This window comes from Marmota monax, unplaced genomic scaffold, assembly GCF_021218885.2.
Source record: "Marmota monax isolate L192 unplaced genomic scaffold, Marmota_monax_Labrador192_F-V1.1 WCK01_AAM20220418_F8-fsc00193, whole genome shotgun sequence".
In the NCBI taxonomy this organism is placed as follows: Eukaryota; Metazoa; Chordata; class Mammalia; order Rodentia; family Sciuridae; genus Marmota; species Marmota monax.
Window position 1 is genome coordinate 4,328,657 of NW_026695203.1, and position 27,473 is coordinate 4,356,129.

Below are 27,473 nucleotides of genomic sequence, written 5' to 3' on the forward strand. Positions count from 1 at the left end.
CATTTTTTTTTTTTTTCTTTTTCGTGGTGCTGGGGATTGAACCCAGGGCCTTGTGCATGCAAGGCAAGCACTCTACCAACTGAGCCATAGGCCCAGCCCTGAAACAACGCCCATTCTTGATGCTGCCTTTGCGTCCTGCCTCTGGTGCCCACCCTCAGAGAGCCCTCAGAAGGCCACAGGAGTTTCTATTTTTAACCACAGCGAGAGAAACGCTGCTGTGGTCAGTTGTCTTCATCGGATCAGCATAATCTGGCCCCAATCTTCCACCTTGTGATTTCTGTTATCATTGCCACAGACTCTGGTCAGCACAGTCCAAATCTCTCTCTACCAAGGAGGCGACAGACAGGCTGAACTGGAAGCTGTCCCTGGTCAGAGATGGAGGCAGAGCGCCTCCTCTGGCTGCAGCCGTCCCTGTCGAGCTTCGCAGCAGGACTGGGCTCCAGGCAGCTGGGAGGAGAAAGGAGCGCCAGTGTGGGGTGCAGCTGAGCGTGCGTCAGGATGCACGGGCGGCTGTGCTCTGCGAGCGTGGGCGTGTGTGCAGGCACCACATGCGTGCAGCAAAGATGCGCCCCTCGACTGAAGCAATGACAGGAAAGCCACCAGATGACACAAAGTGCTCTGGACCCCAAGGGAGCGGCTCCACCCTGCAGGGACCAGAGAGTCAGCAGTCCCTGAAGATGGCAGAGCTGTAGGGGGTGTAGGGGGTCCGCACACACTTCCTAAGTGGGTCTCGTTCTGGGGAATTGGAAGATGCGTAGAAGACAGGCATTTCCACCGTCCCCTCACGGCAGCCTTCTCGAGGTCCGAGAAGAGGCCTCATCCCCAATTCTCCTCCATGGCAATAACTGGCAGGAGACGGAGCTGCTGGGAGGGGATTTAAACCCCAAACCCTGAAGCAGTGCTTGCTGGAGACTCGGGGACAGCCCTGGTGTGGAGCGTTCTCAAGTCACTGCAAGGCGGCCATTTCTTATGGAGAACTCGGGATGCTGGGGACCAGGATTCCAGCTCCAGAGGAGCATTTCTGGCAGACAAGGTCCCTGGCCTTGGAAGCAGAAAGTCACAGTCAAGGGAACCTGGATGGCTGCACGGAGGGACCCCTCACCTGGGCCTCAGGCGTGGCAGAGCTGGGAGGGAAGCTTGGTTGGCACCCCAGGCTGCTTTCCTCACACCGCAAACCTACACCCAGCGCTGCCCAGCAGCTGGCACATCTGCTGCCCACCTCTCGGCTGCTCTCACTGTGACTCCAACAAGCAAAGGACAGACTTAGGATGAACCGACATGCCCGGCTCCCGCCCCTGCGTGGCCCTGCCCGAGCAGGGACACTGGTTTCCCACTTGCTCCTTAAATCCCAGAGAAGGCTCCCGGGGCCAGGATTCCCCGACCGTGTGGTCAGAGCCGCATTTGCATGTAAGCACTTTTGAAACTCAGGAAGATGCAAATATGATTTTTGACCTCAGACGCGCAGGAGGCAGGATGACAGCCAGGTCTTAAACACCAGGGAGAAACCACTGTCGAGCACAAGAGGCTTCTAACAAGGGGCCCGCCTGCCTGTCTCCACTAACAAGCCAGATTTTTAGTTCAACAGTAGGTTCAGACTTGATTCTATAGCGAATGAGTGTTTGTTTAGTTCTTTATTCTCTAAAACCAGAGTCTTCCTGTTAGACCAATCACTCAGTTCCCCGTCCAGGAAGGCTGCAGCCCGTCTCCCTTTGGGGCCAGCAGGCCTAACCCTCTAGACTCACCCTTGTGCTCACTCAGAGAGATGCTATTCTTTTATAGGTTTTCTCCTTCTCGAGACTGGAAACGCTCTGAATTCAACAACTGCGGTCTTCCCCACTGGCTTTTCCCAGATCACGCCCCAGGCTACCTGAGGAGCACTGCTGATTCGGGTGTGGCAAGGCCGGTGGGCAGATTTTATATCACCTTTTCTCCTTTCTTACTATCCTTGTTTTCGCTTCCTGCTCAGATGTTTTGCCAAAGTCATCTTTGCACTGGACACGTGACAAGTTTGGGGCTGCTTGCTACGTCACATTCCACACAGGGACTCAGTGGGGCATCCCCTCACCGTTCCCCACCTTTCCTCACCCATGGGGCTGTGTCTGGCCCGCTCTGCTGTGACCGAGCCTGACCCCCGGCCAGAGCAGGGACCCTGCTTCTCCACCTCACAGTGGGGCCGCTCAGGTGCACCTCTCTGAATCGACACCTGCAGTGGGCTACCTCTGATCCTTCAAAAATGACATGTACCATCTAAGGTTGAGTGGGCCCCCGTGAAACCAAGAGAGCTTTGGAGCCCACCTGCCTGGCTCATGGCTTGAGGACCCGACCACCCCCTCCACTTCTGCTGCCCGGAAATACTGAATCCTGGAGCCTTCCCCATCCACCCCAGCCACGCTGGTCCTCAGCCCCAGAACCTGCTGAGGCAAGGCCCCAAAGCCAGAAGAACACAAAGCAATATTCTCCCCCCGGGCCACAGATTAGGCAGGCATTTTCTGTCCCACCCTAATCCTCAATCCACCAGATCACTCAGCCACAGGACCAGGGGGTGGGTGGGACCCCTTGTTCCTGACCTCCAAGGACAGTTTTCCCAAAGCCGAACATTTCATTTTCAATGGTTTAAACTAACAGTTCCCATCCACCCTCACGCTTTCCCAAGCAACCATTTCCCTCTCAATGAGTGACAATCCAGTTACTCCCTCAACCTCATTCGCCCAGGTGGAGCCGGAGGAAGGGAACAACCTTAGAAAGAGTGGCGCTAGGCTGCCCAGTGCAGGATCCTCGGTAAGGAGTCGCGTCTCACCCCAGCTACTGCCCCACGGTTACTCCAGGAGCAAGGGGGAGCAGCTGGCCACGGCCAGTGCCCTGGATGTGCACACAGGCCACACACTCCCCAGGGCTCCCCCCCCCGCCCCCCGCAGAGACCATCAGAGAAGCAGGGAAAGGACAGGGTCCTACCGAAAAGGCCATGGGGCTCTGACTGGCGCCTCTGGGTGCTTCGGTTTTGGTCCTTCGGTTTCTTGTTGCCCCTGAGACTTCCAAAGCGCTTCATGGGGAGCTGTGGCCACAGGCACGGCAACAGGTGAACATACCAGGGTCTTCAGAACCTGTGGCAGCCCAGGTGGCAGGTCACCCGGAGGGGCACAGCATCAGTCAGCAGGTGGAGGACGCCGGCAGCCACTGCTCACTGCTGCTGCGCAAGGCAGCCCGTGCCCAGCCACAGCTGTGGGTCATGCGTCCTCACAGGGGGCCTCCAGATAACGTGGGAGGGGACCCACTCTCAGGGCCAGCCGCTCTGCTGCTCACAGGGTGATCCCGCTGCGGTTCTTGCCCACGTCCCTGAGGCTCCGAGCTCAGCAGTCCTGTCGGGGCTGCACCCCAGCCGCAGCAGCTGGGTGTCAGTCTTGCTGTCTGACCTTAAGTAGGCAAGAAGCCGCCGGAGGCACAAACAGTACTTCACAGGGGATTTGTTTGTGTAGTTAAGGTCAGAAGCTCACTGACACGCGCCAGGGTTTTTTTTTTTTTTCCTCCTTAAACTTAAAAAAGGAGGGGAGACTAAGTAGGCAGAGGAAGCACAAGCCTGCTAGTCATGTGCAGATCTGCATGATGTCTCTTTAAAAAGACTGTAAAAGGAAACTACCCTGTGCAGACAATTCTTGGCACCAATTGGCTGGAGCACATTCCCATTATGACATGACATCACACAACTATTTTGATGCATGTGCTCTGGGGCTCCGCAGGTCAGAGGCTCCGGCTGCAACTTGTGGAGAAGCCACAAGTGCCCGGGCTGGAATTGCTGAGTCCACTTGGGCTCAGTAGGGAAAGAAACAAGATCAGCTTCCAGGAGGGGACAGGGCTACCCTGGAATTTGGCGGAAGGCGTTCAGCGAAGGCGTTCAGTGAACGCGTAACCTGAGCTCTGAACTTGCTGAGAATTGCGCAATGACAGAGCTTGGGGACATTTTAGAGGGAATCAGCTCTAACCCCTCCAGTCACAAAGGGGGAACACTGAGGACCAGCATAGGACTTTGACTTTTCTAGGGTTCTGCTGCCTGGCAGAAGTAGATCTGGAGATCTAATCTCTTTGGCTCCTAGGTCAAACCTCTGACCTAATCAAACAAAGCAAAAAAAAAAAAAAAATTGTATGTTTTTAACTGAAAAAAAAAGTATGAAATTATGAAAGAGGGAAAAAATGTCAGTTTTTTCCATATATCTTCACTAGGCTATAGAGAAAATCACCTGCTCTGCTACCAGTCAGGCTTGTGATCTCGAGAAAGTCACTTTCCATCTCTGAGCCTTGGTTTCCCCTCTTTTTAACGGGGTCAAATTGAGGTCATTTAGGATTTAGTCTGGTGCCAACAGTCTGAACTCCTAATGGTCATGGAACCTGGGAGGATTCTCCCCAAAATGACTGTCCCTGCGACCATCAGCTAAATAACCTTGCACTGAAGATTGGTGGGTGGGAACGCTTTCGGCGGCAGCACTGCCACCTGGAAACCAGGCAGTGAGGGAGATAGAAGGGAAATAAATGCCCAGGGCCCAGACTCAGGCCTGGAGCCACCGTGAGCCGGAAGCTGACTGCTTTCCAGGGCTCTGTCTCTGTCTGGCAGAGCTCATCCTGAATCCTCCATGATAACCGTGGCCCCAGAATGGAGCAACATGGAGAAGAAACCAAGCTGGCGGGGCCACTGGAGAGGCCATCAAGTGATGTCACAGTAGGAGGGAAGTGTGGAACCTCAGCTCCTGCCCCAGACCTGTCATTGCCAGGGGGCTCCAACCGCAGCCAGGGGACCCACACTGCTCCCCAGGAGCTGGAGGGGCTCAGGGCAAACTGACTAGCTCCAACCTTTCAGGTTCCTTCGAGTCTTTGGATCAACCCCTCTGCAAGCTCAGAGTCTGCTTCCCCGCTCCTGGACCCGGCCTCCTTTTGTCCAGACTGACCCTATCACTGCTGAGTTGGTCGAGAAGCCATGGTCTCAGCCTCTTTTGCACCATTGCTACCAAGCTAATGGCCATCAAGAGACGACTGTTTACTAGAGCTGTGCTTGACATTTGCGGGGTCAGGAAATCCCGTGGGGCCTGAACCAGCCCTTACGAAGCTGTGGGGTCGTCTTCCCACTGTCCTCTGTGAGCCCCTTGCTCTGGCCAAGGTGCTTTGGTCCCTCCCTCAGGACGCACTTTGAATTTCCTAAACTACTGGACTTTGCTCCCCCTCCTGGTGCCCTTGGTTTCCAACTTCACTTGTTGAAACCTTGTGAAACACGGCTCCATTCAGAATCCCCCCGCCCCCATGAGCCCTCCTGTATCATTTCTAGAAGAGGGGGGCTTTCCTCTCCCTTGAGGGATCGCTGCCCTCCAGGTCTGCATGTCAAAGTAGCCCGTGCCACAGAGAAGACTGGGCACTCCCAAAGGAGTGCCCCACACATCCTTGCAGCCCCCTCTCCAGCCAGGTACCTGAAGGTAGGAAGTGCTATACAGAGTACCTGAGCCTGCTGATGCTCTCTGAGCTCCCTGCAGGATGGGTTACATCCACACCCTGCTCCTCCCCAGCTTCTGCTCAGACAGCCAACAGGAAGGAGCAGCTGCGGGGATCAGGGGCAGGAGGAGCTGCGCCTGAGTTGGGAGCCCTCCACCTCCCTACAGGTCACTCTGGGCTGGCATGTGTCTGAGGGACACAGCTCCTGCCAGGCAAACACACCCCAGTCTTCAGTCTCAGATGGGGTCCTTTCTCCCTCATCCTCTGGGCTCTGCTGATACTAACTCAAGATGCTGTGGCACCCTGGGGCTCTGGGGGCTGCACCTTTGAAGGCAGCTCCTGTGTTCAACAGTCCTCCAGGGATCCTAAGGTCAGGGTCCTCCTCTTTCCTGCTGGGACCAAACCATAGATTCTGTGATCAAATGTTTGTATCCATGGCACAGGAACAAACATGCAAAGTAGGCCTTGCCCTCCGGGGACTTGCCAATGTGCAGGAGAGGCCAAGGTGAACGGCTGGGCAATGCCAACAGCAGGAAGAACCGTGGGCGTGCCATCAGTGGGCACGAGAGGCTGGGATGACCGTGAGCAGCATCAGCACGACGGGGGAGGGCCAGGGTCTGCCAGCCCTGCCTGGAAAGAGGAACTGGCTTGGCCTTGAGAGATGTGGGGCATGGAGTGGAGCTGCCCGCCCAGGCAGCCTGTCAAGGACGTGGCCTTGGAAACCAGTCACCAAACCCACCGCTGGCTGCTGGCTGGGCCCCCATGTGCCAGCAGGTCATCTCTGGTTAAATACAGTAGCCCAAACTCACTGTGAGTAAACTCTGAAAAAGAAGAGGAAGTAGGTTTGGGGCTTTCACGTTTTAGATTTTCTAAAAAAAAAAAAAAATCAATTCACTTTCTAACAAAAACCAAACTGTTCTCTCAATTTAAAGATAAATAGTAAAACAAAGCAAAAGATCTAAAGAAAAAGACACTAACCAATCATGCCAGCAGGAAGGGGCACATTTGAATAAAAGATTAAATAAAACAGTGTTGCAAGAGCCAATCTGAAATTCTTTCCCTGTTTTTTGGTAGACGAAAATAATAGGTATTTATTATGATATGTCTTGTCTTGATTGTTTGACAAGAAATTATACCTATGAGTTCCTACACCATTATATAATCCAATCTGTGGGAAGGAACACTACTTCAAAGTTTAGTGACTAGAAGCAAGTGAGTTCAAACTCATGTAGAAGATAATGGTGGTGGCAGGGCGGTCCTGAATCGAAATTTATATGGTGGCCATTCATTCAACGAGTGATTATTAAACCTCTGCTAAACGAACTGCACTGGTGTTGATTGAGGGGATTAGGTACCAGCAATAATTTGAAGACATTCTTGTCCTACAAGAAGTATACTTTAATTAGCAAAACAAATCAGAACTCCCATTCATCAAGAGCCTCCTGTGGGCCAGATGGGGTGCTAGCCACCCTACAACTGCCGTGTTATTTCATCCCCCCATGAAGCTGCAGGGCAGGTGTTATAACACCATTTAAAGTCAGAGAAGTAGCTTGATGGGATCACACGCTGACCAGCCAGGAGGACATGGACTTCACCCTGATTCAGATAAGCCTGCATGCAACGATCCCAAGATCCCCGTCTTTCCTCTTCATGGGACATTCTAGACACATGCACAGACACATTGGAAGACAATAGGAGTTCAAAGCCCCTGTGTCCACTCCAGGGCCTTCAAGCGCCATGGACAACATATGTTTGGAAAGGAGACATTCTCTCTACATTTTTCACATTAACTTTTAAGCTTCAAGCTGGGAAATTTAAAGGCAAAAGAGGAATTAAAAAACCACACATTTTAATATCTCAACTTGCATCAAAGTCCACCTTGCAACACAGACTGGCTGGCCACGTGGGGTCTGTGACAGGTGAGGGGAGTCGCTAACTCTAACAACACATGCTCTGGAAGTGCTCACAATGTTCCTCCCAGGGCCAGCTGTACCCAGCAGCTGGTGGGTGACACTGGGTTCCAAGTGCTCGAGCAGAGTTGTACTGGAAGATGTTCAGTGGTGACTCCCGTGAGGCGGGGAGGGAGGGAGGGAGGGAGGCTGGGTGTAGTGTTTGCTTTGTCTGTGGAGTAAATGCTCCAACCTTGGTCCTCTTCAAGGTGCCAAGGAGGCATGCAGGGGCTTGCAAGTTTCCAAAGATTAACCAATGGTCTCTCCCAACTGGGATCTCCCGATTGGATTCACACAAGCCTGAAATTCCTTAAATTGGGAACAAAGGTCTTAATCCTACAATGAGAGACAAATGCTGAGGCAGTGGAGTGGGGTCCTGTTCATGTGGCAGGACAAGCAAGGGGGACCCTTTCTTAACCCACTTGACTGACAGGCTGGGGAAGATTCCCGCTCACAGGAGGACGGTACTAAGGTTCCCGTCCCAGCTCCCACCTCGTGAGGCTCCCAGATGAGCAGAGTGAGTTCAGTAGCAGAAGCACTCTGGGGGGGGGGGGGGGCCTTCCACCTTGGGAAGCCCTGAAAAAAGAAGGAACTCGAGTCTTGCAAGACAGAACTGTATTAAAATGCTTTCTGGTCCACACTAAAAATCATGCTGCTGTTGGCGTGAACCTTAGGGCCAAGTTATAGGGCAACAGGTGCCCTTATCTAGCACTTCCCATGTGGCCAGACCACCATGTTGATACCAGTTTTACAGGATTTGGAGGGGGTAGAATCACAGGTTAGGTTGTGCCCTCTAGGTGTCTCCCCCCGCCCCTTGGGTTGTTCTAGATCTTCAACTACAAACCTACACTCGACAGCTTACAGACAGGCTGGCATGAAGAGCATCCCTGGAGACACCCAAGCTCCCAGATTGCTTTGTGGCTTTGTATTTCTGTGTGCATTCTTCCCCCACTAGATCGAAAGCCCCTGATGACAGGAATCCTGCCCCTAAAAGCAGAGATAGCACTTACATCAATGCCCTACAGAGGCCGGGGAGCAGTGAGGCCTGCCAGGGAACAGCCACAGGCAGGTTCGCTGTGTCCTCCTCCTCCCCTGAGAGCAGTGGATCCCCTTCCTGGAGGATGCATAGACAACTTCCCTGGAGCCAAGGGAGGTGCTGCTGACCAGTGACCACCCTGCCCAGTGCTGGCCAACCAAAGCTCTGAGCTCTCTCCATGGGACACCCACTGCCTGGGACCATGGATGCCCAGAAGTCGGGGGCAGTTTACCCCAATGTGGGTTTTATCAGGGTGCGGCCTCCACACATCTGGATGTGGCAAGACTGTCAAAAGCCAGCACATCTAATAGCTGGCAGTTCTGGGGGCAGGAGAGTAGGGGAGGCCGAGGGGATTGCAGGCAGTGGGCCAGACGTGTGGCCTGCTCCTTTAGTGCATAGATGGTGCCCTCACTCCCAGCGGGCCTTGGGCTGCACTACCACACTATTATTGAACCTGCTCTCACAGTTCTGATGTGTGAGACCTCCCTGGAGACCCTGGTAAGCCCAAACACACAAGGAAGCCATTTAATTCTTGGGGGCTCTCTGCAGGTGTGGGGGGTGGGGCATAGTCTCCTGCTTAAAAGCACCTGCCGCCCAGGGGCTGGCTCTGTCCGGCTTCAGCGAGGCCCCACCAGGCCTTGCAGGTTGACTCCGGGCCTGTTATGGACATCGAGGCAGGTTCCCAGCCTCAACGCATCTGCATGTGATGGCACAGCGGCAGCTCTGAGAGCAGAGGCCTCTTCGGACCAGGCAGGACTTGGGGAGAGTCCCAGAATACCCACAGGATGGTCCTTCTGAAGCCCACTCTACCTTGAACTTCCACTTATATTAAAATCAAATTTCAGAAAAGACCCCAAGCCCTCCTTATCCCTGAAGCCACTCTGGATGTGGTCATGGGCAGCTACAGTTCTCAGAAGTGCTCCCCAGTGACCTGGGGGCAGAGAAGCATCTGAGACTGGAGGCAGACCAACCTGACGGGGAGCAGCTCCCACCGCCCCCTAGACCGGTGCCTCCCACGCCCGGGGCAGGGCTCAGGAGGCCTGTGGGCCTTGTGCAATAGAATCTGGCGCAGAGCAGGGCCTGGCAGGTTCCATGATGCCCATGCCATGGACGGCATGGAAGACTTTCCCCGAAGCACTTTCCTGGGGTCTTCTCAACATGCCAGGAGGAGGAGGCAGCCACTACCGTTCAGTTAGGGAAGAAAGGGACAGAGGTTCAGGGCGCTAAGTGACTTGCCAGGATCCCAGGGTAGCAGGGGAGAGCAGCCTTAGCCTCATCCAGACACACTCAGGACCCTGGTTTGCTGCTTCTCTGCCGCGGGAGTGTTGGAGAAGCAGATGAAGACAGCAGCTGAAACTCACTCTCAGGCCTTTGTGGACCGCCAGGCAGTACCTGAAGAGCACCAGGTCACCCAAGGCGCCACACAGTCACAATCCCGCGGTGTGAGAGGCGCGGCCCCTGCGAGCCAGGCGGGGAGTAGCCACACGCCTCAGCACGGGTCTGCCAGAGCTCGCCTGCTGGTTGCAAAATACTGTGTCATGTTTCATGGAAAGATCTAAAGGTCACATTGCACTTGACGCTGAGTGAGCTCCCCACACCACCTTCTTGGGGCCTCCTGAGTCCCTTCTGCAGGGGCTGCCATGACTTCGGCCTCTGCAGAGTGCCCCCTCCCCACCCGACTCAGGCACCTGCGGCTCCACGTCACCCCGACACACTCATGGTCATGCACAGTCTCGTGGCACCCACAGGAACTGGAGTTTAGAGACTGAGTGACAAGAGGGTGATGTTTTTGGCAGGGACAAACCACCTCAGCTTACACAGCTCGACTCACACCAGTGGGTCTGAGCCCACTGAGAACTGGCAGTGACCACAGGGTAGCTCAACTTCAAAAACACAGGAAGTACCGAAAAGGTGTAAGACAAAGGCAGTAATTATTGCTGGCCTGTAGCCACGATGTAGCTAGCACCCAGAAAGCACGAAACCCCTACACCTCCTTAAATCTTGCAGGGGTACCCAATGTCTGGGAAGGCTCTCAGAGGGGCATTACTTGATCCCTTCTTAAGGCCTCTGGTGTCCACGGGGGTCACTAGAGACCCACCAGCCAAAATCCTCCTGACAGCATGCCCGATCAAGGGTTCTCATGGCCTCCAAAGAAAGAGTGGGGACTGGCAGGAACCTGCTCCTCATTCCAGCTTCTCGGTGGCTCAAAGAGGGCCACAGAGCAATGGCTTCCGAAAACCAGATTCCAAGACTCTAAACGCAGAGCGTTTGGATTTTCTGTTAAAGATGACAAACGAGAGGGGTGTGTGCCCCACCCTGGCAGGGAAGGACCTGGTTAATCTGTAGCCTGGATAGAAAGCCAGTCTTCCCAGCCCGGCTTCACGGCCCAGAGACTGAGGGGAGACACGGCCTTTGGAATCTGGGGCTCTTCCGGAGGACCCCAGCTGCTCCTGCACCACACTCCTTGGGAAACCACTCGTTTGGAACATGAGGCTGAGTGGAGTTTGCCTTTGATCTGCTTCTCCCTAATAGTGAGACATACTGTTACAGACGCAGACCTCAAAACAGATTAAGTGTAGCCCCGAGAGCAATTTGGGTCAAGCCATCAGCAGGTAATTTTGAGCCATTTAGATGAGTCTGCCACATTTCCTGTACAGAGGTCCTAATACAGGCTGAGCCACTTCACAAGGGTTTCCAGGGGTCACACGGTGTCAAACAGCAAAAGCGTCCATTCACAGGTCCAAAGATGACCTTGTCCTTGCACCCCCTGCCCATGCACTGAGCTGCTCTGGGACCTCCTGTCTGTCCACATCTCTATCCTGCATGGGTCCTTTGAGGAATGAACTGTACTTACTCATCTCCACCTTCCCCTCCCTCTTCCCTTCCTTCACTTCAACAGGTGCAAGTGTCCACATGGGTCAAGCACCAAGGAGCTACACTTTGAGGTGCTTTTAGTCATCGAGGCTTTGCCGTCATCAAGGCTTTGCCATCATCCAAACTAAACATTTTGTGCATCAAAAGACATCATTAAGAAAATTAAAAGACAAATCATAAGTGTTCAGGATCCAGAATATATAAAGAACTGTTACAATTCAACAACAAAAAGACACCATGATTAAACACAGGCAGAAGACTTGATTACACATGTCTCTAGAGATGATATACAAATGGCAGAGAAGTACATGAAAAGATGTTCACCACCACTAGGGAACTGCAAATCAGAACCACAGTGACACATCACCTCATATCCACTTGGATGCCCACCATTTTAAACAACAGAAAGTGACTGTTGGCGAGGACATGGAAAAGCCAGGACCTTCTTGTGTTGCTGGAGGGGCGGTGCAGCCACTGCAGAAGACAGTGTGGGTATTCCTCAACAAGTTAGACAGAGTCACCGTATGACCCAGAAATTCCACCCCGGGTATCTACCAGAAGAATGGAAATCAGGTATTCAGATAACTTGTGCATGACTGTTCACTGCAGTGTAATTCACAAACGCCAAAAGGTGGACACAACTCGTGTGTCCCTAATGGATGATGTGTGGACTTTGCCATAAAAGCGGTAGACCTGTACAACGGACCACCATTCAGCCATAAGACGTGTGGAAGGAACCGTGACGGCTGGTCTCCGCCTCCCTCAGCCCCTCGTACTTGTTAGGGACGAAGCTCCACAGCAGAAGGCTAATGACCGGAGCCAGACACAAACAGCCCTGAGCTGCAGGATCCTGTTTCCATGAAACATCCAGAATAGGCCCATCCTCAGAGACAGGGCCATGGCCCGGGGGGAAGGAAGTGGGAAGTGGAGGCGGATGGACAGGAGTTCCCATTTGGGGTGATTGCGATGGTTTGGGTCTTAACAGTCCCCAAAGGCTCATGTATTAAAACCTTGGCCCCTGGGGGTGCCATGGGGAGGAGATGGAACCTTCAGGGGTGGCACAGAGCAGAAGGAAGACAGGCCACTGGGGCCGTGCCCTCGAAGCGGGTATTAGGCCCCTGGCTCCCTCCTCTCTCTCTTTCCTTCCCAGCTGCCATGAGGGGATCAGCCCTCCTCCACCACATACTCCCACCAAGATGTCCTGCACTGCCACAGGCCCATAGGCAACAGGGCCAGGCGACCATGAACTGAAACCATGAGCTAAAATGAACCTTTCCTCCTCTGGAGTTGTTTGTCTTGGGCGTTTTATCACAGTGACGAGACAGCTCTGACCTGGAGAGTGGTGACGGTCACACAACACCAGGAATGCCTGAACACCACAGAGTGAGCACAGCAAAGGTGGCAAATTATGCAGTGTGCACACAGCACAGCAGTTAAACCAGAGACGCTGGAGGAAAACACAGGCTCATTCTTCCACTGGATTTCTAAGATGACTAGGTGTGCTCGTGCCACTGTCTGAGCGTTTTCTTCCACGATCTGGATTTCTAAGATGACTAAGTGTGCTCGTGCCACTGAGGGCCAGGCTCAGAGCTGCTGAGAACCATCTCTTCGCGTCTCTTGCTGGGTTGATTCCAAGAGCCACGTTTTTCACAGCTGCGTCGTCCACCCGTGTGCCTGGACCTTTCTATTCTGTTCCTCTACTCTCCTATTAAGTTTTTTTCCAATTTGTCTGCTGAGAGGGCCTTGAAGCAGCAACACCCCAGTAGCCAGGAGGTTTTGTTCCAAACACCATTTGCCACTGAAGTAACGAGGGCCCTGGGGAGCAATGGTGGGTCCTAGGGCTGGAGCAGGGGATGTGTCCGAGGAGCCAGAAAACCAGGAAGGGCGTACAACATGGTGGGGACAGTTGAAGGGCACAGGGACCAGCCTGAAGCTCCTGCTGGCCAAGTGCAGGACAAGTGGAGCTTCAGAATACAATAATGGAGAATCATAACCCAGCGAATAAAATACAAGGCCACAAGCCAGACACACACGAGTGCCCAGGGAGAAGAGGAAAAGCCTTCCTGGAACCAAAATTCCTTCTGAGCAGCAGCCTAGAAACAGGGACTAAAGTCAGAAATCTGCCTTCTATTAACCACAGTGGAAACTCAGGCAAGAATCATGGATCGGTGCTGAAACTTACAAGCCAGAGTTGGAGAGAATGAGGATAGTTACATAATTCCAAAGTAGCTCCCCAGAAACACCCAGCGACTCCAAGAGAGAACCTGGCCCTTGACTATGGTGGAGAGCTTTGCTGGGCCCGGTGTCCCCCACACCAAGTGACCAGCACTCACGCCACCAGGAAGGTGTCCAGTGGAGTCACAGGTTCCCTGCTGCGATGCACAGGCGGCCCATGGGCACCAGACACGGGGCCTCCTGCCAAACCGCTAAACCTGAGTCTGATCGGGAGGAAGTGTCAGCAAACCTGGGACAGAGGGCAGAACGCACAGCAACTGGCCTGCACTCCCTTGGCAAACGCTAAGGTCACGGCCAGATGACCGTGGAGCTGCTCCCTCCTGAGGCTCAAGAGAAGGGACCACGGATGTGCTCACGTGAGAAGATGTCATTGAGTCAGATTGCAAAATGCAAACCAAGCCTGGTCTTAGCCGAGAGTCTTGCACCAACACTAACTTCCTGGTTTTGATAATTACACTCTGGTTAGAATGACCCTGTTTCTATGAAATAGACTCTGAAGTATTCAGAGATAAAGGGACATTATGTCTGCAACTTACTTTTAGTGGTCCAGAGTTCACATAAACACATTAGAGAGAGAGAGAGGGAGAGAGCAAGCGAGCTCAGACATAAGCAGATGTCTTGGGGAATCTGGGTGAAGAGTATCTGAAAACTCTTATTTACTTTTTTTTTAGCAAGTTTGAAATTGTCTCAACAAAATGCTATTTTTAAAAAGAAATTAAGAAATAAAGAGGCCAGGACAAGGGGCAACGTTCATGGGCAGCGACTGTTACTGTCTTATATGGCAGGATCATTGCTCCAGCAGGCCCAAGAGGACTAGTGAACTCTATAATCTGTCAAGGAAAGGAAACTCCTCTGGAATTGTTTTCCTTGGCTTTTCCAAAATAATAATAACTGCCCCAACACACGCAGCCCAGCTGGAACCAGTATGGACACAAGCTCCCTCCAGGGGACATGTGCATGGCAGCCACCAGGGGGCGCCCTCCCAGGCCCACACTGGGTGTCGGGTCACAGACCTTGCCAGGCCTTGGCTGAACTTTTCAGGAAACTCAGATGCCGCACATACTTTTCCTTTCTTTGCGGACAGGCGGGATGAGTCACATTTTTCAGAAGTCTGCTCAGCCCCAGGACTCAGACCTGCCAGCTGCCCTGATCTGGAAGGCTCCAGCTGCAGCCCGCAATCACAGGGGCAGGGCACGAGGTTGGCTGGCGAGGTTGGCTGTGCCAGTGTGGGGAGAAGGTGGGGGCAGCCTCTCTGCTCCAAGGGAGCTGTGCCCATGGACCTGGGCCAACCAAAGCAGATCCTGTTTTGCTGGGCACCGGGCAAAACTCACAGTAACTCTGGTTTCTGGCAACATCTGGGGACAGACTCAGAGTTGTTGGTCCAAGACGCTGAGAGCAGCCAAGAGCAAGGGCTGGGCTCTGCTGCCATCCCCCGTGTCCCTGCCTCCAGGCCTGCCTTCTCCCGGGTCTCACAGGCAGGCCCCCTCCCCTCCCCAACCAGTTCCTACCTGTCTTCAGGGCCGGGCTCCAGGCCACCCCCTTCCCTCCTGTGGCCACTCAGATGTTGGTACGTGGAGCAGAGCCCTGAAGTGACGGGGCCACCCTGTGACCACCTGGAGGAAGGGTCTCAGATTCCTGAGAGGCAGACTAGGATGGAATTAGTGTGTGGGTCACTGGTTAGAGGCACTCTCCAGACCAACATTGGCCCCGGGGGAGGAGGGAGGCAGGCTGGGCAGAGCAGAAGGGGGGCCAGCCAGATCCATGAGCTCTGTGAGAGTTGTGAGGCTGTCCTGGTGGGGGCCAGAGGCAGGTCCCATCCACACGCTGGCCAGCTGTTGAGTGCTGGCTCCAGGGGCAGGACCCTGGGGAGGGGGCTGGGGACCGACTGAAGCAGTCTGGAGTCTGAGCGGCCCAGCTCACGCCTGGCACAAGGCTGTTTGGAGCAGGGGACCTTGAGAGGGTGTGTTCTGCATCTCAGAGACCAGAGTGCAGGATGCCAGGTGGGCAGGTCACACCCAAGTTCAAGTCAGAGCCGGCCACGGCCAGTCCAGGGAGCCTTGGGGATTGACAAGAGGGGATCTGAAGTTCTGCCTGTTGGGAGGCTCCGGGGTCACACTGTGGATGACGCCATCAGGTGTATGTCTTCAGAACAGGAGTTGGCAAATTAGTGCCCAAGAGCCATTCCTGCTGGCCCCCTTCTGAAGGAACGGCTGAGGAGAACACAGCTCTGCCCGCCAGTTTGCATCGTCCGTGGCTGAGGAGTTGCAGAGGAGACCACGGGGTCCCTGAAGCTATTTACTGCCTGGCCTACAGAGAAAGTGGACCCTGCCCTCAGCAGGGCAGCCGATGGCTCCACAGGCCTGAGGCCCCTCACAGCCTCCAGTTCTCCCCTTCAGTTTAACAGCTGACCCCACGTTCTTTGGTACCACTAATACGTGTCACTTGAGAAAGCCAAGAGGCCCTGCCGGAGGTCACCGGCCACCTTGGCACCCAGGGAAGTCCCCATTCATTCCCACCATGGCAGGGACTAAGTTCTTCAGCCTCAACCCCATGGGTTGGGACTTGTGCCTCTGTTTCCAGGCACCACCCTTCATCACGCAGTGGGGGACACCCCAAAGGAGCTGATTTACACAAGAAGAAAGGAAAGAAAATCAGACCTGGAGGCCAGAAAAGGGGGTGAGGGGACTGGCACGGAGGTCTGGCCGGAGCAGGGAGGGAACGGGAGGGAATGGTGGGGCTGTGGGAGGCTCCTGGGTGGGGGAAGTGCCCTCACTCCTGGGAGAGGCTTCCCTGTTGCCTCCCAAGGTGTCCCCTTCAGGGGCCCGTCCCTATCTCTTCCCCAGCCCCTCCTGCTCCTCCACCACCACCACTTTCCCTCTCCTCAGGCTCCTCCTCCCGGCTCCCAGGAAGGCCGGTGATGGCCCTTGTGTCCCCTGCAGTCCCACTGTGTGCTGTGCCTCTCTCGCGCCAGCACGGACCCACAGGCCCTGCAGCCGCCTCTGAAAACAAGGGGCACGTAGCTGTGGGACACTCCCTCGGTGCTCTGCGGCCTTCATCAAGCTTCGACTACAGAGCAGGAGGCAGAGGCTGGGTGTCCCTCCAGGCCCAGGGCTCCCTTAACGCAGGTGCTACCAGTGTCCCCTCACCACCTCAGCTGCCTGGGGCTGAAGGGGAAGGCCCCAGGTCTGCAGCGCTGGCACCCGGGTGGAGGCCACTGTGGCCCAGGCCCTGAGCTCACCCCAGCCCTGGTCCCAGTGTACCTGTGCCCTCGCCCCTCCCCGGCACAGGTGGACCCCTGTCCCCAGCAATGCCCAGGCCCTTCCCGGGGCCCGTTCCTCAGGAAAGACCAACTGGCTTGTGTTTCCAGCTCCCACCAGGTGCCCCTCCCCTCCACTGCCTGCTCTCCTCACCTCTCCCCGGGTGGCAGAGGCTCTGGTCACTAATCTCAGGTGGCCTCCCCGGCTCTTGCCAGCTCTCGCCTTCCTAACCATATAACCACGTAATTGCTACCATGTGGTCCTCGCAGTAAGCTCCGTCTGCTCCCAGCTCGCAGGGGCTGCGCCCTGACTGGCCCGTGAAGGGACTGGCCATCCTCGAGAGGAAGCTAAGGGCCTGCTGCCAGTGACCAGCGTGCCCCCGCCCCAGTGCGGAGGACTGAACCCTCCCGCCCGCCATCCTCTCTGGTCCTGCTCTATATTTAGGCACAATGGGCCCCATTTATCCACACAAGCTGTCCCACGGCCATGTTTGTTCTTGGGGGCAAGCCGGGGCAGGGCCATCTTCAGCGCTGGGAAGCCCTTGGCATGTAAATTGAAGACTTGGAGACTCCAAATTAAAGTCTTAAAGGCTCAAGTTCATTCTCCACACACAGCACAAAACCTTTGGCGTTTTATGGGAAAACAGACTTTTATTTGAAAAATAAACTCCAGTTGCTGGGCTATAAAGGAAGGGCTGTCTGTGATCCAAGGCTGACTAAATGTGTGAAAGGACCCGAAGTTTTACAAGTTAAATAAACTCCTCTGCAAAGCTCCTTGGAATTTCAAAGGGTTCTCATGGCAGCCCCTCTGAGGAAGAGCCACAAATACAGAAGGGGCAAAGGGCAGAGGCAGCTACCCTGCCCCAGGCTGGTCTCTCCTGGTGGAACCAGTGTCCTAATTTAACTGCAGAGAAATGAAAGTCCTTTTGGAGATTCAAAGTACTCTGACCCGGCTGTGGCCATGAGCCGGTCTTGGAATGTCTACCCTTGCACAGTTTGGCCCAAACCAACGCTCCCTCCACCCAATCCCCTGTGCCCTGACCATGCCGCCTGGCAGGCTGTCCAGACCCACCCAGCGCTTCTCTGACTCTCTGGGGGGTATTTTCCAAACTGTAGTCCCCCCTCCATCAATGCCAGGAAATCGACCTTGTGGGCCGATAAAGCACGGTAAGAGCACGCAGCGACAGAGCGCAGGGTGAACGCGGGTTCCAGCCACGGTGCGCACACACTGGACGGCAGCAGCAGTGTCTTCCTGGGGTGGCAGGAGCTGCCTTCCCTGGGCGGCTCTGGCTCCCTGGTGCAGGGCGCACTCTCCACATTCTTCTTTTGCTCGTCCTACCAAGTGTCACAGCCATGGCCTACAGTTGCCTTCTGTGGGATCAGAGGAGGTGGCTGCCCAGGTCTGCAATCGTTCATTCTTTCTTTTCTTCCCCCAAGCAGGATGGAGATAATGCCCAATGCCCAGTGGGGCCAATTGTGTCGGTGTGGTTACAGGTACGGGCCACTGCCCAGTAAGACAAGGTGCCATTTATTACTCCATGAGGGGGGCAGGGAGAACTGGCCAAGAGCCACCTTGTACAGTCCCCAAGAGCCACTATAGCAAGACTGTGGGGTTCTGAATACCTTTGCCAGAGCCTTTCTGACCCGCAGGGAGAAGGAAAAGGAGAGAGGAACTTGGGCTCTGAAACCCAGGAGCCCACAGAGGGAATAAGGCAGGACAGAGAGATTCAAGGTCTCCAGGACAGCGTGTCCTCTGCGGTGTGAAAAGGCCAGCCCCTTGCTTCTGATTTACAGTAGATCAGAGATACCCATGTTCGCCACAGGGGTAGCCGCCAGTGCACTCCAGGGTGCCAACGAGGGGGGACAAGGCGCTGTGCATGGGAGGAGCGCCAGGAAATCGAGGCAAGAGCATGAAAAGTTCAACGCCTGATTTACAAAGAGGCAGGAAGGCAACAGAAGCCCACCCCAGAGAACAGAGGCTGCAGAGACACTTAAAATAGCAGATCTGTTTCAGGGCTCTGCAGATTGCTCCAGGCAGGCACAGCCAGTTCAGCCTACTAGAGAAGGTAGGACCAGAGGCAGCTCCCAGGAGGATGGAGACCATCGAGACCACGTCCAGGTCAATCTCAGTGACCCCTGGTCTCCCACTTCCACCTCTTCTCTACACAGTAGCTGGACTAATTCCTCCAAGGGCAAGCCATTCCCTTAAAGGACTTGTGATGGCTTCCCTGTCACACAGTTAAAACCCGAACCTTGGCCTCTACCTGCAAGGCTCCGCCCACCTGCCTGACCTCACCTCCTCAGCCCTCTCGGCCCGACTCGGTTCTGGTCACATTGTGTTACAGTTTGGATCTGAAGTCTCCCTCAAAGGCTCCTGTGTTGAAGGGTCAGTCCCAGCTGGTGGGGTCACAGGGAGAGGTGGGCCTGATTGGAAGAGGTGGGCCACCAGGGCTGTGCCTTTGAAGGGTATGTGTTGTCCCTGGACCCTTCCTTTCTCTCTCTCTCTGTGCCTCTTGTCCACCAGGAGGTGAGTGGCTTTCTTTTTCACATGCCATCTGCCACGATGGAGCCAGGTGACCAGGGGCTGAAACCGTGAGCTTTCTCATAAACCTTTTCTCTGAGGTGATTCTCCTTAGGTATTTTGTCACCGCAGGAGAAAGCCAGCCGATGGCCACACTGTGACCTACTCCCTGATGGCTCAGGGGACACTTTCACTGTCACTCCCTCTGCCGGGCATGCCACACTGTAGAGTCCACGTAGGCCCTCCCTGACTCCACCCTGCCCTGCCCAAACGTGTCCTGTGTCCCCGTCAGATAGGCCTCTGGTGACCGTCTACCTGAGCAGCGCCTGCACCCCTGTTTTCACCTCCATCACCCATCTCCCCTCTCCCCCAGGATGGAACCCTGCTGAGGGCAGGGGGAAGCTTGTTCTCTGCCGCATCCCCAGGGCCTAGCGCTGGGCAGGTTCTCGTGGGACTGAGTGGATGAGCTCAGTGTTAGGTGATCCCCGCAAAGGCCTGGTCAGGTGGGCAGCTGGCCTGCCTGTGACATCACTGCAAGGTGCCTGTGGAGGTGAGCGTCCCCACCCTGGAAAAACCTAGGCAGGGGTGGTCCCTGCTTCTCTCCCCTGGGCAGGACTAACCTGCCACCCGAGGCTTAGCACATGAGGCTATGTCGCCCCCTAGTGGTCACTCGGCCACAAAGCCAGAAAAACTAGTGATCCTTCAGCCTGGCAGGCTGTTCCAGGACAGTGGCGCCCAGCCTGGATCTGTCACCACACGTGGTTCTGAGTGAAATCAGACGTTGAAAGTTCAGAACATAAGGTGAAAAGGGGACAGAGACTAAGACCATCCTGCCTTGAAGGTGGAGACTGAACATCTCTATCTTCTAGTAGCTGGTTCTATATCCTGGAGAGGTGGCCAAGCTGCCCCCTGGAGAGGTGGCCAAGCTGCCCCCTGGAGGAGGTGGCCAAGCTGCCCCCTGGGGAGGCGGCCAAGCCACCCCTGTGGAGCCTCAGTTCATCTCAGGCCACATGGGGACGTATCCAGGGGCGTCACAGAGAAGACCTACAAGAAGTGAATGCACAGAAGGCGTGACCCAGACCTCACGCGTAGACTTTTCCAGAAGCTCGCCTAAGCACGTTGCCTGCGTGGGGGTTTTTACAAAGCCGGGCGCTGACTGCCACAGAGGCTCTGCGTCTCCTCTGCCTCTGACCTCTGTGGCTGCTCCCCTGGCCCGTCTCCTTGTCAGAGGGCACTCACCCACCCTTCTGTACCAAAGAGCACTGGTGCCCGCTCCCCGACCTTTTGCCAGGCTTTACTGTCCCTCACAGCCTGGGGGCAGTCAGAGTTGGGCTCCCGTGCCTGGCCGCCCCTGGAAGACTCCACATGAGTTCCTCCAGCCTGGCCTCGACTGACCGCCATTTGGTGAACAGTGCACCTCGTCTCTGGTTCCCTGGGGCACAGGTGTGAGGATGCCTTGATGGCAGGCAAGGGGAACACAGAGGGACTAGGCAACGAGGACGCTTCCTCCTGAACGCCATGACAGGTGGGGAGGCGGGCGGCTGGAGGAAGTGACGCAGACCACATGGAAGACCACCTTCCCGCTTCCCGCCCGGTCCTCTTCTAGAAACCATGTCCCCACGGCACCGTCACAGGAAGGAAGGGGTTTTGTCCTCGGGTCCCTCCCTGTTGGGGGAGGCACCTTTTCCTTAATTTCCCAAACGACATCTTCCATCACCTGAAGCCAGTCGCTGGTGTGGGGAAGGGGGTCCCTGACTGATCGGAGGCACCCCAGCGCATGCTAGGGCAGCACCCTGAGTGAAACGCACACACACACTCACACGTGCTCAGCAAACAGACACGGAAAAGACTGCGTCACAGCCCTCGGAGCCCCACAAAGGAGCTTCCACGGAGGACAGGTGCCGTCCACCCATTAAGCCATTAGGTGGCTGGGAGTGCACTGCTTCCCAGGAGAATTCCAGGGGCCCGTGGGAGCGAGGCCCACTTTGCCAAGTACCTGCTGTCTCAGGACAGACCAGCTCACATATCCACTGTCACCACTGAGCTTGGGACCTGAACAAGCCACTCGCATTGCGTGTCAGGGATACCTTTGAACCTGGGCCCCACTGGAGTTCTGGCTGAGGGCTGGGGAGACGCTGGAAGGGAACCGGCTACCAAGAAGACCTTCCAGAGCAAACAGGATGGGTCGGGAGCATGCAGCTCCCTGTGTGGTCCAGAGGGGGGCCGTGGCCAACTGGGTCATGGCAGCTCTGGGAGGACGAGGAGGAGGTGCTCCCCAAAGTGAGTGACTCAGCAGCTCAGTGGAGAACAAAGGCTACCCCAGAGAAGGACACAAGCTCATGAGAGTGACAGCTCTGTCCCTTGCCCCACATGCCCTGACCCCTGACCCCCAGGAGTTCCACTATAGGCTCTCCCCTCTCAGCCTGTGCACCTGCCCTGTGTTTGTCAGAAATGCCCACTAACCCCAGCCCACCACCGCTCCCTGCGCACCTTGGCTATGCCCTGGTAAGAAAGAAGCTCCAGCCTCCCCGCATTTGACCTTGGGAGTCTCTTCTCTCTCACGTCCCAGTCCAACACAACAAACACAGCTCCCCACACTGAGACCCTCATACTGTCCTGCCTCCCACCTGACAGGCTGTCGATCGAGAGCATGTGGGTCAGAGTGGCGGTCTCCAACCTTCTGTTTCACTGTCTGTGCCCAGTCGGGGGCACTGGGGTGGGGTTGCGGAGGTAAACATGCCTCCCCAGCCCTCACTGAAAGCAAAAGGAAGACCACGCTGAACTTGACCAAGGAGACTCGGGGTCCTGTCTGTCAAACCCAGGCCTGGGTACAGCATTAGTGTCCCAGGGCTGCAGGACCTAGGTCACTCAAACAGTGGAAATTCCCTCTCCATCTTGGAGGCTGCATGCAGGTCCCAGATCAAGGTGTGGGTGGGGTGTGCGGCCTCTGAGATCTTCAGGGAGCTCCCCGCCTCTTCCAGCCTCTGGTCCTGCTGGCCATCCTTGGCTTCACCTGTGTCTCTCCAGTCTCTGCCTCTCACACCCCAATGACTAATGCCTCTCACCAGGCTCCACCTGCTCCCAACAGTGCTGCAGGTTGAGGACAAGGTCTCCAACTCATGGACCTTTGGGGGACGTTGAAGACCCAAACCTCAGCACAAGTCAACTCATAACTGATGCTGTGAGGGTTCAATGGAATGTGTGTGTTAAAAACCCACCTAACAGTTCCTGGGATAAACTCCTTCTCTTGCCTCATTGCCCACTACCCCGCTGATGACTTAACCTCTATTCCTATCTTGCCCTGCGGTCCTGTCCTACTGACCCCATGTTGAGGACGGCACCGTGTGGCTGCAGTAGGTGACTCCCACGGTGATGGGTGCCTCATAATGGCTTTGAGCGTCTCTCAGGCGCAGAGCCCTTAGGGTGGGAGAGTCCCTGTGGGAACTGTAATAAACAGCCGTTTCAGACTCAATTTCACGTCCTCTTTCTGGACACTGTGACTAGCAGCACAACAGAACACCCTGAAGAACATGCAGCCCTCCCCAGGCTCTCAAGGGCAGAGCTGCCGGTGCCTCTGGGCTTGAGGTGAAGGTGGGAGGCAGCCGGCTCTGCACTTGGTTCTTCCAACTTCCTGTATGGCAGGCAATGAAGGACATTCGGCACAAGCCATTCCTCCTAATGGGATGGGAGGGAACTTGCAGGAAGACTCTTGTGAAAGGAGAAATCACAGAGTCACCAAAATAGGTGGGAGTTGGGGAGGGTGGGGGCAGGCGGGAGGTGAGGACAAAGCCAGATGCATTCAACGTCCTGTATGTGGTCACCAGGGACATGTTGTTTCCTTTAAAAGGAACCAAAGAGGGTAGGCAGGCAGAGACATTGGGCCGGACAAGCAGAGGGAGAAAGGGAGAGTTTGGATCCATTAAGGCTCTGAAAAAAACCCATAGGGCCAAAGCCTTAGCAGCTCCTGCCACTGCAGGACGTGGCCTGGGAGTAACTTGGTCCCTCCTGGCACTACTGCAGGTCACCACAAAGATGTCAAAGACCCCAAGTTCAGTGAGTTCTGGGGACAGCGGAATCTATTTCTTCCTGCACTAGAAAAGTAATTGAGAGGAGATTATACTGGAGTAGGTTGGAACCCCAAATCCAGTGACGGTTATTTTAAAAAGGGAAGCTGGACACAGAGGGGAAGGCCACTTGCAGATGGAGGCAGGGGCTGGGCGAGGAGTGCCCAGGGCGCCACCAGAGTCAGAAGAGAGGCTGGAGAGGCTTGTCCCTGGCTTGTCCCACCCACACCCACACCCACACCTTGACCTCAGACTGCCAGCCTCCAGCACCGGATGGGGAATCTCTGCCGTTACAGCCGTCCTGACAAACGAACACACCTGTCGTGTGTCTTCTAAACATTCACATTCACCCGACACTGGGACTCAAGGAGCACTGGCTGACGGCTGAACTCTGTGACAAGTCACTCTGTGATATGAACCATGACTCACAACCTTTTGGAGACCAAGTTTTCTGTCTTAATCTGCTCAGAGCGAGCGTGAGCTGAAGTTCAGTTTCCCTCCTCTGATGGCAAAGCCACCGCTAAGTGCCCCACCCCTGGGTTCTCTACTCCACCACCTCCATTTTCTTCTGGCCGTTTTCCTCTAGAAAGCAGAGCCCGGGGCAAGGATTAAGACCCAAGATCAGGGTGAGGTGGGGCAGGAGAAGCCACAGTGAAATGGGTTTTCACGCTGACGTCTGGCAAGCTGGGTGGGGAGAGAGAGGGGCAGCTCAGGAAGTGTCCTCATTGGCCATAGGACCCCTCCAGAAGGTTCTAGAAAGGAATCGTACTTAAGTTAGTTCACAGGGAGTCAGGAAGGAGAAGGACATTGTCTGCCTATCACTTGGTCAAGCCTTCTCCTTGGAGAGCTAACTTCCCCAGACTTCTACATATCACCCAGCCCTTTGCCTGTCACTCGGGAGGCCACAGGTCCTTTGTGAGATATCCTAGAGATAAGGAGACACAGCCTGTCTGACCCTATCAAGAACCCACGCAGCAGCAAGGCTCACAGAAATCAGGTCAGTCCTCGTCAAGAAAGCGTCAAGCACCGGGCCGTCTAGATCTTCCAAGGAGGCTGGCGAGGCGAGGCTGAGAGCCAGGAGGATGTCCTTGCTGTGCCACATCATGGGACCTCAGGCTCCAGGCCAGGATGGGCCTGATGTCCTCAGACCCTCTGCCGTCCCCTCCCCATGCTCCCCTTAGTGGGTCACCAAGTGTCAGGGTAAGTCCAGGCAGAAGACAGTGAAGCTGAAGCCAAGGCACTGATAAGAAGCGGGTCCCGCAGCAGCAGGAGCTGTGAGCGTCTGGGAGGGGTCCGAAGGCCGGGCAAGCCAGGCAGCAGGGCTCTCCTCCTGCGCCTTGGGAGCCTCCGTCTGACAAACGGACCCCCCACCTCTGGGTTAGAGGAAGAAACTTCACTGATGATTAGAAAACAGCAGAATGGGCAAGAGTGGCTTCTAGGATTGGGTTATAAGGAAGATGGGGAGCTCTCGTCAGCACCCTTCGCTGGCTCGGAGGTTACGGGAGATTACAAGGAGGTCCACAGATCAGAGAGTCCTCTGCCACAGCCACAGAGGGACCTGGGATCCTCCCCAGTCCAGCCTGGAGATGACTGTAACCTTGCGAGCCCAGAGCCAGAGATCCTGCTCGCCCCACCACACCCAGGTCCCAGACCCTCAGACGCTGCAGGCCAGCGGGTGACAACACACTGGGCCTCTGCAGAGTCAGGAAGCACTCGCTCAACATTGCTACTACTGAGAAGACGCCGCAGGGATGAAGCTAAAAGGAATTACGGGTTTTCCTGGAGTGAGAGACCCTGTGAATTTCACTGTCTCTCAATATAGATTCTAAATATTTCGTCTCTCACTCACGGCAGACTCAATCCAGTGTACTGAAAAGGTGTTACCCAGAATAAAGATCAGTGCAAACGAACTTGCTGTAGTTTAGACAGAGCCCCCGACCCCCACTCCACGAAGCCCATACTGCAGCTTAATCTCCATCGTGAGGTTTTAGGAGGTGGAAATTCAATCTGACCGTGGTGCTTAGAGGTGGAGCCTTTGGGAACTGATTAGATTAGGTCATCTGGGTGGGACCCCATGAGTGAGTCCTGTGGCCTCCTTGGGAGAGACCAAAGAACACACTCCTGTCTCTTGCCATGTGGTGCCAGTACTGCCTCAGGACGCTGTCAGCAAGAGGGCCATCACTAGATTTGACCCCTCCACCCTGAACCTTCAGACCCCTGACCTCTTTCTTCTAGACTTAGTCTGTGGGCTAACACAGTATAACTCATATTTTGGACAATATCTCTGATATGTCAGCTACTTATATCAGGGCTACTTCTCCTGCCCCCACCTGTCCCTAGCTTCAGCTGCTTGCCGAATGGAGAGCCCTGGCTACTCGCCCACCTGGATCTCTGGCTGGCTCAGCCTCTCCGGCATAAGGGCCAGGCTCCTGGAAGGCCCTCATGGTGCCTACCATGCCCAGGGCCACCTTGGCGGGAACCATAGGGACCTGGGTCCTGCAGTGGTGATCCAGGGGTCTGGGTAACACAACCTAGAAGTCAGCAGGGTGGCTCATGCACTGAAGGGCAGATTTTGGCTGATGAGAGATGGGAAGTAGGATTGCCCAGTTCTGCACCCTTTTACTCTACTTCCAGCTCAGACTGGTTAGGCCGTGCTGGTTCTAGAACAGTCTCTGGGGAATCCCACCTTCTCCAGTGGCTGTGGCTGGAAACACTCTACCTTCTTTCCTGCCTCCCTGAGCTCTTGCTGCCATAACTCTTGCTGGCCTGGGGCGGCATCTTCGAGGCTTCTCCACTATCCCCCAGGAAAGCCTTGGTGCCCAGGGCTGGCCCAGGAGCTCTTCCCGGGGACTCCTGGCTACTGCCCTGATGAGGGGGCTGCCTTCTCTGCTCAAAGCCAGCTTCCCGTGAGCTCGTCTGCTACTCTGCTCGGGACCTGCAGGGCAGGGGCTTTCTGACAAGGAGCGTGTTTGAGTCCTACAGAAAGGTACAGGTAGGGCAGTAAGTAAAGGTAGGAACACAATCCAAGAGGTCAACCTGGTCAAGACACAGCAGCCAAACCAAAGTGGAGTCCTTGACAAAGGTGCCAAGGGACGACCCTGGTCAAACTTGGCAGGTGAACCAGCACCGAGGTGCCCAGCAACAAGTGTCTGGAAACACTGGGTGGAAAGTCAGGAGCCAGGACTGACCAGGAGGCCTGGAAGTCACCAAGGCCAGATGGGTCAAGGTCAAGACTAACTGGAGGTCCCCAGTGGACTGAAGGTCTTTGCAAGGTGACAGGCCAGCTCTGGAGCAAGGACTAGAGAAAGCTGGGTACAGAGGTCAGGGCTGGCGAGGGCTCCTCTGGTGGGTTGGGGGGATGGAGATGACCAGGCAACAGGACATCGGGACGGGGAAAACCAGCTGCAGTCTCTGCCCACAGGCCCGGCCTTTGTCCTCCCTGTCTAGCGTCCGCATGCAGACCGCGGTGGCCGGGGAGCTGCGAGCTACATCTCTCACGACTGAGCTCATTCTCAAGTGTCCCCTCCTAGGTCTGAGATGAGTAACAATGGTCGAGATGGGCTCAGGACAAAGCCCATCAGGGCCAGAGGCCCATGAGGAGGGGCCACACCAGCCCCGCACGGAGACAGGAAGCCCCGATCCAAGGAGAAACTCCCACGGAGGCAGTGGGAGCTGCCCAGAGCGAGAGCTGCTGTTCGGGAGAAAGGAGGAAGGTGGGCTCACTCTCTGGAAACCGGCCTCCGCTCGTTTCTGACCCAGGTGTCAGAAAGATGTCTCAGGACCTGTCCCCCTTGGGTGGTTCCCACTGGACTCTTTTCCCAGTCAGGCCTTAGCTGACTGTCTCAGGACAGGTGAGTCAGGGCAGCCGCTGCCCAGACACTCAATAGCACCTGGCTGCAGACATCCTACCTGAGCAGCGGGCATCAGGCAACCTGGGATGTCCAGGTTCCCATCCAGGAGCAGACCTGGGTCCTGTCTGTGTGTCTGTGTGGGGTCTCTGCGGGCCACAGACTAATAAGCCTCTGAGCCAAAGCCATTCAGAAGGAAAAGCCAGCAGCACCGTGACGCT

The 27,473-nt window shown here is 55.4% G+C and overlaps 1 protein-coding gene across 4 annotated transcripts in view; it reads right to left on the reverse strand.

Moving 5' to 3' along the window:
- Positions 1 to 27,473, reverse strand: part of Prkag2 (protein kinase AMP-activated non-catalytic subunit gamma 2) — a 263,165-nt gene that overhangs the window by 146,764 nt on the left and 88,928 nt on the right. Inside the window, exon 1 of one of the 4 annotated variants that reach the window (XM_046429778.2) lies at positions 2,953 to 3,522. The exons of the other annotated variants lie outside the window; for them this stretch is intronic. Coding sequence (XP_046285734.1) covers positions 2,953 to 3,046 — 94 coding nt within the window. The 5' untranslated portion in view covers positions 3,047 to 3,522. Of the gene's footprint in view, positions 1 to 2,952; positions 3,523 to 27,473 lie in introns of those variants that run through there. 4 annotated transcript variants of the gene reach the window in all.